Genomic DNA, 12733 nt, shown 5'->3' on the forward strand with positions numbered 1-12733 from the left:
CTATGTATGTATGATACTAATCGATATTTCACATTAAAGAAAGAAAGTACGATCTATCAGAACTTTCTTTCCATAAGCGAACAAACCTTTCATTATAAAGGAGCAAAATAACTATTTCAAAATAGAGGAAGAAGGATGTTAAGTACGAAAGATATTAAGCTTGGTGGGCGGAAAAGTAGATCATAAGTCTAAACCAACGAGAACTGTAACTAGAAGAGCGTTTTAACCCGGAGGGGAAGGGCTATGAAAAAATAAATAAAGTAAACAGAGAGATAAAGAGAGAAAGAGGTGGAGGGAAGAATAACACATGAAATAACGGAGCCTGCAGTAATCGACAAGTACTTGATGATCACTGAACTTCCGCGTTCTTCGTTTTCTTTACCAGCATATTGCTACAATCGAACGGTGGGTCATTTCCTCTTCTGGTCGGCAAAGGATCGACAAGGGGCCGCGGATAATATCACGGGCTCCGAAATATCTTAATAACGAGTTCTACCTCAGTTCGACTGCGGCTCGAGATAATAATTCACGCTGTTGTGCCGCGTGTACCGCCAATAGCCGGGGATAGGGAGAGACCAGGAAGAGAAGAACGGTGTGCAAGAGGCACAATGACAGAAGCTGCGGCAGAAAATGGGGAACGAATGGGAGGATAAGAAATGAAATAAAAAGTAACGGGAGATTGGATGAGAGATAAAATTTGTGCAGGGGGTAGAGAGAGGCTGAGAGGGGAAATAAATTGAAGAAAGAAGTAAGAGAGTAAGAAAAGGAGTGAGAGGAACAGAGAAGAAAGAAGTAAGAAATGATAACAGAGAAATGTGCGTGGAAAGTAATGTAGCGAAGAAGAAACGACGAGATTATGAAATAAAGTTATTAGGGCAAATTGTATCTCAAATTGACAAGTGGAATTAAATAAAGTTCGAATTTTCTACTTTATCAAGTATAATAAGATGTTTAATGTCGATGTCAAGCGAGATCGGACGACTGGGGGAACGATATTTTGAGATTATAAAACATTACGATTAGCGAATTTTTATTGGTTTTGGTAATAAACAAAACTAGTAGAAAAACTGATGATAAACAAGAGAACGATGACAGAAAGGTTAAAGAGAACTAAAGGCTTAATATTCTAGATTATTTCAAGAAAGAAAAACTTACAAATTTATGAAAGAAACGCGGGGAAAGAGAGAAGTAACGAGGAGTGGAGCGAGAAGAAGCTAATTGTAAGTAGTAAAGAAGATAAACGAAGAAGGAAAAAGAAGCAAGAGAAGGAGACTGTAGGTAAAGGCGTGAATGAGGGCAACGCTGTAAAAGCAGGTAAGAAGTACCAAAGTGAGCACATAAAAGAAAGAAGAAAAAGAGGCTAAGAAAAGAAAAGAGAAGAATAAGAGACCCGACCGAAAGAAAGCAGGAAGAAAAGGAGCGGTTGGTCGTGGAGAACACGGAGCAGAATCACCTGTAGTCAGTTGAAAGAGCAAAAAGATGGCCACACGGCACGGTGGTACGCGAAGGTTCAGCACCGCGGTCTGTAATTATCGCCAGTGGCCGTGGGAATTGAATTACGAGGTAAATTCGTAACGTGCCATGGTGTCCGCGCACGCCGGCCAAAATCAAAGAACCGCCGTGCAGCCTCTTAAACCGTTTCGTGCAGTAAAAAGTCCCTTCTGACTGATCGCCTGACACACTTTGATCGCGCAAGCTTTCTGTCCCGGGTGGAGGTACTTTCTTGTTATTAATGATCATCCGTGCCGGACGCGGGGAAAAAATGCACTCGTTACTTTTTTAATTCACCGTAAGCTCGGAACTTTTATACGGACACGGGGAAGATGATTTATTTGAAACGCGTGACGCGAAGAGAATCGCGATTGAAAAATTAAGATCTCGCTGCAATTTTACTTCGATCTTAAATATTAACGATAGCAGGCGGAATTGGCGATTTTCTTTTGAACGAGTTCATGATATAAAAGTGACTTTAAACGCTATGATATACTGTTTTGTCTATTTATACGATGTATATTCATTTGCCGGCTTTGCTATAATAAAATTCTTAGTTCCTTTTATTTAACTTTAATAATTTCTTTTTTTACAAAGGATGTGCCATGGTGAACGTTCATAATTGTATTTAATTTAGGTTAATATCAGACGTAACTGTCATAAAACATGTTTAAAGTTACGGCATAAGAGATAATATCTTGAATTAAAAGGTTTTGGTTACGAATAACCATTATAAATGACTAAAATTTGTTTGGTTACCGGCAATCATTATCGATGAAGGGAACTTTATTTTTGGTACAAATAACCGTTATCGATGACGGGAATTTAATTTTGATTACCAGTAACCAATATAAACGACCGGGATTCTTTATGGTTATTAATAAGCATTATAATTATCGAAGGCCAGAATCTGATTTTCGTTACCGATGACCATTATCGAAGGCAAAAAATTTTTCTGTTTATATTTGGATATTGTCAATTGTTATTAACATTACTGATGATTAGTACGTATTCATTGACAACATAAAAAATTAATTATAAAACTTATATATTTTATTAAGCGACAAAACGGTGTGAAAATATACGAAACAAAGAATAGAACAGAAGATACTGAAGTGCAATATTAATATAAGGCTTAATAAAAATATCGTACCAACAATTTATCCTATTCTTTGTTTTATATATTTTAATATCGTTTTTTTACTCAATAAAACGTACAAGTCTTAATACGATATCTTATTTAATAAAATTTGACGATTGTCGAACGTAATCAGAAAAAATTTTTGTTGCCAATATCGATTAGCGGTAACCGAAAGAATTTTTCACCATCGATAATGATTATCGGTAATCAAACTAAAATTCGGGCCATTGATAATAGTTATTAGTAATCAAAAATAAATTACTCTCATCTGATAATGGTTACTAGCAGCCGAAAAAAGTTGTAATCAGTCACGATGGTTATACCTAATCAGTACAATTAGAGATTAAAATTTTCGAATAATTTCATTCTTTTCTGTTTGAGAAATTTCTTCGCGATTTATTGATAACTGGCTTCCATCGAAATAAAAATTTATTTTTAGTCAATGACCCTTTACAAAAATGTGTTTAAAATAACTGTTATTTCGAATCTCTAGTCGACACCACTAAAAATTCATAATGGCGAAGATAAAGTAGGACCAGCTGCCCGAGTTCCAAAACTGTATTTCAAGTATCACACTGTGGTAGACACGATTCGCACGAGATCGCGTAACTCTGATAAAGAAGGGTACCTCGCTTGTGTTACAGGCCGCATCATCCAATCGAAAAACGAACAAATCTGACCCGCTCGAGAACCGATCTTCCTTGCCCTACGGGGTATTATTTACGCAACTTCTTCGTCTTTCTCCATTCTTCTGCCTGGCCAGAGGAGATGATTCATTCAGTGGTTCGAAGACGAGCGGCCAGGTTCGAGGACCTTGAACACGAAGCATCGGAGGGAGCCTGACACGACTCGTTAATCCGTGAACAATGAAAGATTTCGATGGCGTCCTGCCGACCTGAGTCGAGTGCCACTCGCTGCCTCTTTTCACTTTCGACTCGACCCTACGCCCCGAAGGGTTACGACGTCTCCGTTCCAGCCTCTGATCCTTCGTTACACCGTAAAATCGATTCCATATACTCGCTTCCTGACGTCCTACTTTTCCTTCGAATGATACTTCGCTGGTACTTCGGCCGCGTTTGTGGGCATTTGAACTACTTGGCGTGGCTGTTACTACGTCGCATAAAAGGCCAAAGCAATAAGTTGAGATTATACTGGATGAGTGTTTCAGAGATGTTCGGAGCGTTTTATGGGTCAGCGTGAGTCAGTTTTAATGGGAAGAAAGATGTTCCTCGAAGTGAATTTAGGGATTATATTGGTAAGATTGTCGGGAGAAAATAATTAACTTTTCTTTTTACCAATATTAGTACGATGATATAAAGTGTCTAATTATAAGAAAAAATAGTTATTGTCATTTAATTGTTGTAATTTAAGAGTTACAAAATTAACGAATTAATAATTACACATTGAATTAGATACACAGTACTACAAGGACATTTATAATTGGTATCTTTTATTCTCTCCAGCATATTTTTCAACCATTGTAACATTTAGCATTTTGTAACCTCTAACACCATATCCACAATTGAAAGTTTGAAATGATCAGATGGCTAGTTTCACTATATCCATCGCGCTCGTCGTATTTTTTTAAATTACGATATAAATACTTTCTCATTTCTCGACAGTTACTCTCAAGACAATTACTCATCGTGTTTTATTGTAAAATCGCTCTACCAAACACACACTTTCTACATACATATTTCTTACAATTTCTTGAATATCATCTATACAGGTGAAACGCGCTACCCAGTTGTATAACAAAGAAAGTTTCATCAATTTTTCATACTTTCACATAAGCTGTAAAAGGATACCTAACCTTACATATTATGATTACCAAACTCGATAAAATTCTGACATTCAATGCACCACGAATCGAAGTACATCATTTAAAAACCGTGCAGCTATATAAATGTACAAATTATTGATGTTGTGTTTCTAAGAAGAAACAAACGATATCACTTGCTGGTAAATTCAAACGTAAGATTTGCCTCTTCTCAAATTCTCCAGTATCGAGCAACTGATTAAATATAATTATATTGAAAATTACAATTACAAAAAATTACAATACTGCAACAATGAACTAAATGTAATACACTAAATACAATAATAAATTAAACGATAAACTTAGTGCAGGCATCTTGTAATATAAATTGCATCTTGTAAAGATTAAACAAATGTCTGGATATAGTATGCAGTATTGGATTCTTGGTAAGAAACGTATTACATTTTTCTGTCACCGAAATAACCGACGCTCCTTTCTTTCTCGATCTTTCGACCATCATTTGTACCCGTCTAGTAATTGTGCAACATGTTCCACCAACCGGGCCATCCACGATGAGATAATAGGTAGTCCATCAACAGGACCATTTTAGGTAGGAACAAATTAATTTATTTTGCCGAGCGTGTCCGCGTGGGCGGCCGGGTCGGGCTCTGATCTCTCGGTGTGCTGTCATGCCAATCAGTAGCGCAAACAGAAGTTAAATTTAAAATGAGCCAGCGACTCGAAAGAAATGCACGGAATGTCAGGCTCCCGCAACTCCGCGAATATATTAAGCGTCGTTTGTCGCTGCATTCACGAAGGAAAACGGTGTCGCATCGGTTAACGTGAATCCCGAGGGTGATACTAATTGCAGGAATCTGGGGAAGGAGTTTGTAGTTCAGAAAAAAATATGTGCGAGTAAAATCTATTTTATTACGACCACCGGCGTGTATTTAACAAGTTCGCTACCGCCATTTAAGGAAGAAGTAAAAATAATTTCACGTAATGTTACAAACGTCTTCATAGACATACTATCAAAATGTACTACATAAACGACCGCAGCTGCTTTTATAGTTCGTCACACGTATGTATATGACGCTAGGCTATGAGTAAATTTCTTGCAAAAGCTGTGGAAATAATAAAATGATAATGAAGTTGTATATAGTTTGTTCATTTCAACTTATTAGCGCAGAGATTGAACTTGATTACATAGATGACAATGCATACGTTATCTTTACCCCATCTGTTGTCGAACTTGTCCTATATAATTATTTCCTTGGTGATCTAATCGCCTTTTGTATCGCAAAACTTAACTAGTTTTTCTTAAAACTACCTTGAACTATATTTCGATGGTTGCTACTTGTATTTCACACTTTGCACAACCCTCTTTCATCATCTTTCCTCCGCCCCTTCGTCTTTTTTCCTTTCTATCTTTTTTAGCCATTCGACTGCTTCCGTTTTTTCTTCTCGCGCTAGTATTCTTTCCACGCCCAGGCTTGTTCCATCAATTTCTTCGTACATTCCTCTCAAATGTCCCAAATGTTTCATGTTCAAATGTCCTTCCGCTGGTTTTACAAAATAAACTCTTTTCCTCTCCACTCGCCCAAGATCTATATGCGTTCTCCAAGCTGTCACGCTTTGAAGAGGCGATGAAGATAAAAATATTTTTGAAACTATGTCATTCTAATTTATTAGTATGGTACTTCTCGAAACATTCATCTAGTACAAGCCCGTTGCTTTATTATTTTCTAATTTACAAAATTATTCAAAATATTCCTATGAATATTTCCAGAATTAAAATCGAGCGGCGATTATATGGGTAATAAGTGAACTTACTCAGAATGCTGACCCTGATGGCATATTCGAAGATCATTGAAATCGACATGAGATGTATTAATATAATGATAAAACACTGCTCGAGCAAAGAACTGATCACATTTCACTGAATACTGATCAAACGTATAAAGTCTGTCATTGTAATTGCTGTTCAGAAACATCTCCAATGAAATCGAACGAAGCTTCGTCTATTTTTCTCGTGGGAAATTGAAACGAAATTTCTTATAGTCCGGTAGCGAACGTCTTAATTTCAACATTTCGACAAACAGAGTTTCGTAAACTTTCCTATCCCCTTCGGGTTCCGTTAATTACACCGTTATGCTAATGAAAGTTTAATTGGATCGATAAAAATATCCATAACTCGATATCATGATTGCCAATCGTTACAGGTAATAATCGCAACATTCGTGAAGTACAATGATACAACATTGATTCGGGATGTTGGCTGGTTACCAGACGAAAGAAAACAATCATGAACAAACGACGACCGCTCGTAAAATTAATAAGCGCAATGAACGTTAACGAGGATCATAAATATGACCGCCGCGGCCTGCTTATCCACCGATTAGCATAATCATTCCTGATACACGTGGACCGTAATTTAAAAATATCACGACGAACCTCGGTGTACATGGTCATTTTATAGAGAGCCTGGCAGGGTCTAAAGGCGAACTCGAAAGTTCGACGGTTCGATGATGTATGGTGGTAACTCACCCTTTCCGTGGCGTACCTTTTAATATTTAATATCTGTACCCTTGTGAAAGATGTAATTTGTGAAAGATGTAATTGTGGTTACATGATCGCAGTTCAGGTTAAAATATTCGGGTAATTGACGACTCGTTACGAATTCGTTGGATTAATAATTTTGATCTTAATATTTAATATAATATGAGAAAAATTGTACTATTTTCTTCTTCGGATAAAAGACGTAAGTCTATAAGACACGTATCAATAGAATGGTAGAAATTATATAGTTTAATAATTACAAATCTGAATAAAATTTCATTTACTTAAGAACTACGTATATTGTGTAACTAGTACTTTAATAAAGTAAATCAATATCAAAGACCTCCCTGAAGAAAACCGTACTATAATGGAAATATTTAACTGAAATAAATTTCATTTACAGTAACATGATAAATAGAATACATAAGAAAATTTAAAACACTCATCCTCTGCTGTCTAACGCAATTATTCTTTTCATCCTTCTCATAAACTATCTACCATCCATTTCTCACCGTAATTTCCAGATAAAAAATTTAATTAATGCGTCGTTGAAGAGCTAGATGCTTGCAAATGCTTCATCAATCATCGATATATTTTTCTCAGCACATTCTCTGTGACTATTAATAACAGCTCGATCTCCGCAAACATCGTATTAAAGACATTCGTTAACGAAGCCTTTTAATTAATTATTACAGAGAAATCACCTACAGCCGATACGACATTCCACGATTATTCGTCAAAGATATCTTGCCCAGGAAGGATTAGCTTTGCAATCAGTATCCAATTAGAGACGAATACTCCGAACCATCCTCTAATTACACGCCAAGATTTCGTCTACATATCTTAACGCGTACGTTACTCCATCTCAACGTTGTTGAATTTTTATTTTGATATTAACGTAATAGTTGTTTCTCAGATAGGGCTGCTGTACGATAATTAGGTACTCGTTAATTTGACTAGATGGTCGTAATACTCTGAACGATGACCATTATGATTATTAAACGATCCCTCTTCACTACTGCATTTCAATATTTGCATTTTATGCTTGAATAATTAAGTTAGGAAACTTTGCTATAACTAAGTGTGTGTTGAGACGACTGTCTGTTCGTACAGATATTTTGTAGAGAAATAAATAATTCATGAATAACGAAGGTTAATAGTTGGAGAATTAATAAGTTTGAATAAATTATATTATAAGTAAAAGTCGAGAAGTTGTGTAGTAAATTATATACGTAACGGGGACTGATCATTTAAAAGAAAAATTAGGCGGAGCTTTGTTCGCTTGGAAATTCCATCGTAAAATTTATTACGCTTAAAATGGCTAGCTTCCTTATCCTATTTAATCTAAAAAAGAAGAAATCCGTAGATTTCTTTCAGCAGTAATTTCGAAGACAATGGTTCATAACATTTTACCTAGTTCGCTATGTGACTTGCTACGTGGCCAAAGGCTAAGCGAGCAATCACTTTGTCGCGACATTTTCATTATTGATAATATAACAAGATTTAAGAAACAACTATGCGATCCACGATCAAGATTAAATTAATTCATCGTTGAACGTACGAAATCCAATCTTTTTTATCGCAGAAACTAGATCTGATCATAAAAAGATTGACCTACAAGAAGTCTCATTTGCTTGGTTAAGAAGCTAATTTACAATTCAAATGTATTAATCCCAACGTCCCTGCCGGACCGTTTGTAATCCAATACCCTTTACGACATAAATCAAGGAACATATGAACGAAAATCAATGTGTTCACGATCCAAATTTCTACACGTAGCTATTTCGAAATATTTTAGAAGATGGAGGATCCGAGAACGAGATGAGGCGTTGCAGATTACATTTTTAAAAAGTTCTCTAGCACGCCCGAGCGTCTGGGATGATTATACGTTGACCAAGGCTGGGCTGATTACTGTGATTAATATCGCGTTAAAACGGCGGTGGCGATTATGTCGGTCGCGAACGGTTTCACCTCTAACGAGCATCATTTGTGACTCCCAGTACCGACAACATCAGCAACAAGAATAAATTGCTCGATATATATACTTATTGTATGCATACGCGATCGCGCAGCCTAATCGAAAAGGGAAAAGCAAAAACAAGTAGCAGCTACAGCTACACCCCCGCTCGTAAGCATTGGAACACTCGCGAAAATTTAAGTAAAACTGAGAAATTATTAGGAGAAAGTATTATTCGTATTGGTATATTAAGCGTGTAAACTTGATCATATAAACCATTTAGATATTTACTGAACATTGCAACTTCTCGAGAGAATTCTTGAGAGAATTAATATCAATGTGCCTGTTAGAAAGGTCAGGCATTCTTATACGTTCACACTCAGCTGTGCACTTCCCGTTACGAACGTACCGATGTTATCACCAGATTGTCAAATTTAACAAACCAATTCACTGGAAGCATAAACTTCTTCCGCGACTCTATGTTTCTTTTATATTAAACGTAGAGAAAGTTCTCCGAAGCGGATTAGATATTTAGATAATTATCATATTGGCATTAATTTTGTACCTTGCGACATTTCGCTTATGTATGAAAAAGGGGTTAACCTGTTCCCCTGTTCACAATAAAATGGAATATTCATATTTCTAAAAGGAATTTAAAGAATTAAAATATTTAACTCGTAAACCTCTTGACACAAAGTTACACCAATTATGAGACTTTTAATTCTACCAAGGACAAGGAGACAGCAGGCTATTCTTGGTGCTTACACAAGATCCATAAGATATTAATATAATATTAAGTCTACTATTTTTATGATTTTATGCAGATATAACAGGTGTATGTAATTTCTATAACGACACATGTCACATTTTTTTACTTCCTCTCCCTTAATAAAAACGAAAGTGAATAAATCGTGTTACGGTTTAACGATATGTATTCTTTAATTTACCACAAAAGTTCGTAGAGCTAACGATTCTTACTATAATATTTTCCATTTAAGAAATATACGTAGACTTTTCTGACCGACTGTATTTAACGGAAAAGTCGTTTGCCCCAGAATATCCGACCCTCCCACTTTCTCGATTGCGTCGCGTCCTTATTACCAAGGGAATCTAAGAAGGGCCGCGTTGCTCGTTAAAGCGTTTTTCGCCAGCGCCGCCCGCAATTTGCTGCGGGACCAGCTCCCCAGGTATACCCGTTGCTCGCTGCATGCGAAATTCCAAGAAAGGGACCAGAAAGTAACCATTGCCCTTCTCTATCTAGCCATCCTATCTGTCTATCTCCGTTTGCTCTGCTTCGCGTAATCGGCGTCGCCTCCACCTTCTCTTTTTCCCAGAGTTGACGTTCTTCTCTAACCTCCTTTCCCCGGAGCTCTCTTTTCAGCCGAGCCGCCGCCGCCACGCGGTTCGTAGGGAACATAAATTCGTAGAGGATCGGGCACAATCCGAGAAACGAGCCTAACGAACAGGGAAAAAGCGACTTTACGATTTTTCGGAAGGGACAAGGAACCTCTCTTCAGCGCCCGCTACACGACCCTTTAATGGCGGCGTAATGTAAGGCGGCTGCTTGAATTTTGCTCGCCGAAAGCCGAAGAGGGGACACGAGGGGAATAAATCGTTTGGAATACAGGCTTGTTTGAATAATGAAACGCGCTTTTCTCACGGGATCACGCGGCGGCTGGGGTAGCCCGGCATTGTCTTTCCTTTCCTACCTTTGAAACAAGCAACGTTGCTACGGAGTTAGGTTTACGCGTTGGTGGTAGTGATGAGATTGAGAGGGGTATTTTAATCCTGCGGCACGCTTTAACAGAAGGCTATATAAATGTTGGCCAGACGATTTACACATTGTAAATAACCGAACGAACTGTTTCGATGTCCACTTTTGCTTTTTTTGTCAACGCGGTTTAGATCTCAATTTCGCTGCTGCTGCAGTCGTGTACTGAACTTTAAATCGCTACTTGTGTGGATATTAAATTTCAATTAAAAGAGAAAAGATTGGTACGTAATCACATCCAGACTGGTTTTGATATACAAGTTGTACTGTAACACGTGGGACTCGCTTTAGAAGTGAACAGCAAGCAGGCAAACAATGAAAAAGGTTCATACAGACACGTGTCCTAACCTTGCTACATAGTTACAGCCGTTCTTATGCTTCGGTAATCCGCGACTGCTTACATATGTAAAAGGTGCTCGAAATGATCGGTGCAAGTTTGCAGTCGTCGTATCAAAGAATTTTGTGATTTTTCAAAAATTGCATATGTGTGTCGTATAATACAGAGCGAGGACATGTCGAGCAACTTCTACAAAGGTAAGCAGTTGCAGATTATCGGAATACAAAGTGGCTATAAATTTGAGGCAACGTCAAATAGAACGCATGTTCGTACGAACCTTATCCATTGCTTTTATGCCTCCTGTCCACACCTGAACGTGCTATGATAATAAACTATTTTTCAAACGTCCCAAAAGACAAAATAAAAGATGATAACAAAATTTTTTAAAGATACCAACAAACAGATATTGTAATGTTAATAAACAAAGAACTAGTGTTCAGATTTCTAGAAAAGTGATGACCACTTCTCCACGAAGATTACATTGAATTAAAAAGTCCAATGTCCATCGATTTGAACATAGAAAATTCATAAAAATGCCTTACGAAACTATAGAACAAAAATCATTGTTTATCATCTTAAAGCCATCTTACCTGTTTAAGATCCAAAGCTATCGTCACGTATTCGTAGTGTTCTCCTCTGGCAAGGGTTGGACTCTGCCACCACTTTCCAGGACTCGAATCCAGTATGTTGCTGATATTATGTTTCTTGCCTGGATCCGGACTCCTGGCATCACAAACCGCGCATCTCGACGATTCGGAAGGTTTGCAAAATGTTTCTGGCCCTTCTTCACCGCAAGTTGCGTTGACGAAGATGTCTGCCTTTGCGGCCACGTTGAATGTCGATGGGAAAAGGCCGCTATTTTTTAGGCTCTTATTCATTCCATATAGCGCGGATTGTCCTAGAAATTAAATAATAAATAAAATGAAATAAATTGCGAAACCTCGAACTGATAAACATACGATAAACTTGAAATCTAAAGTCAGCAGGCAAAATACAGTGCAATAGGCGATCTATTATTATCAGCACAATTACTACAATTGAGAGAATATGTAGTTAAATTCTTCGTGAAGGAAATAAAGTAAATGTTGAAAACAAGAAATTTTGGCGTTTGTTATTTGAGATAAATTATTCTGAAGATTTGCTCAACGTACGCAAGTTGCATTTGTAATTTATATTACTTGTAAGGTGTTAACTTATACGATAAATTTTACTCCATATGTATGCCATGTTATGACTACCCTGTCAGTAACAAATTCTTCGCAATATTATCGAAAATCATTAATTAATCGATCCTAAGTATATTCCTCACGATGAATGCAGCTTCCAATCACCTGTAGCATTAAACGTGAAATTTCACGCAAAGGAAGAGAAACTTGCTATACGAATGACATTTGAAGAAATTCCTCGATATCGAGGATGCAAGCGGCCGATCTATCTCGTAATTTCCTTAGGATATGTGGTATAATGGATGCTGTAGGTATATAGTGACAGGTTATGACAGAGCTCACAGCACGGAACCAGTTGCACACGAGCGAACAAGTTACCGCGGAGAGATGCAGCGTTGCGAGTGACAACGTGCATCGGTGAACAGGTTCCTGACTATCCTGGACGCCTGAACAGGTTAAACGCGCGTAAATAATAATCGACACGCGAGCTTGTACCGTGTCAAAGCAACGTGACGAGCGATCGTCCCCTTGAACGACCAAAGACGAAATGAA

General features: G+C 37.5%; 1 protein-coding gene across 2 annotated transcripts in view; it reads right to left on the reverse strand.

Moving 5' to 3' along the window:
• The window catches only part of LOC132910725 (laminin subunit alpha lam-3), a 195805-nt gene that overhangs the window by 143948 nt on the left and 39124 nt on the right, over positions 1–12733 (reverse strand). For both annotated transcript variants that reach the window (XM_060966630.1, XM_060966629.1), the window contains exon 2: positions 11606–11913. In XM_060966630.1, coding sequence (XP_060822613.1) covers positions 11606–11913 — 308 coding nt within the window. The remainder of the gene's footprint in view (positions 1–11605; positions 11914–12733) is intronic.

This window comes from Bombus pascuorum, chromosome 9 (genome assembly GCF_905332965.1).
Source record: "Bombus pascuorum chromosome 9, iyBomPasc1.1, whole genome shotgun sequence".
Classification (NCBI taxonomy): domain Eukaryota; kingdom Metazoa; phylum Arthropoda; class Insecta; order Hymenoptera; family Apidae; genus Bombus; species Bombus pascuorum.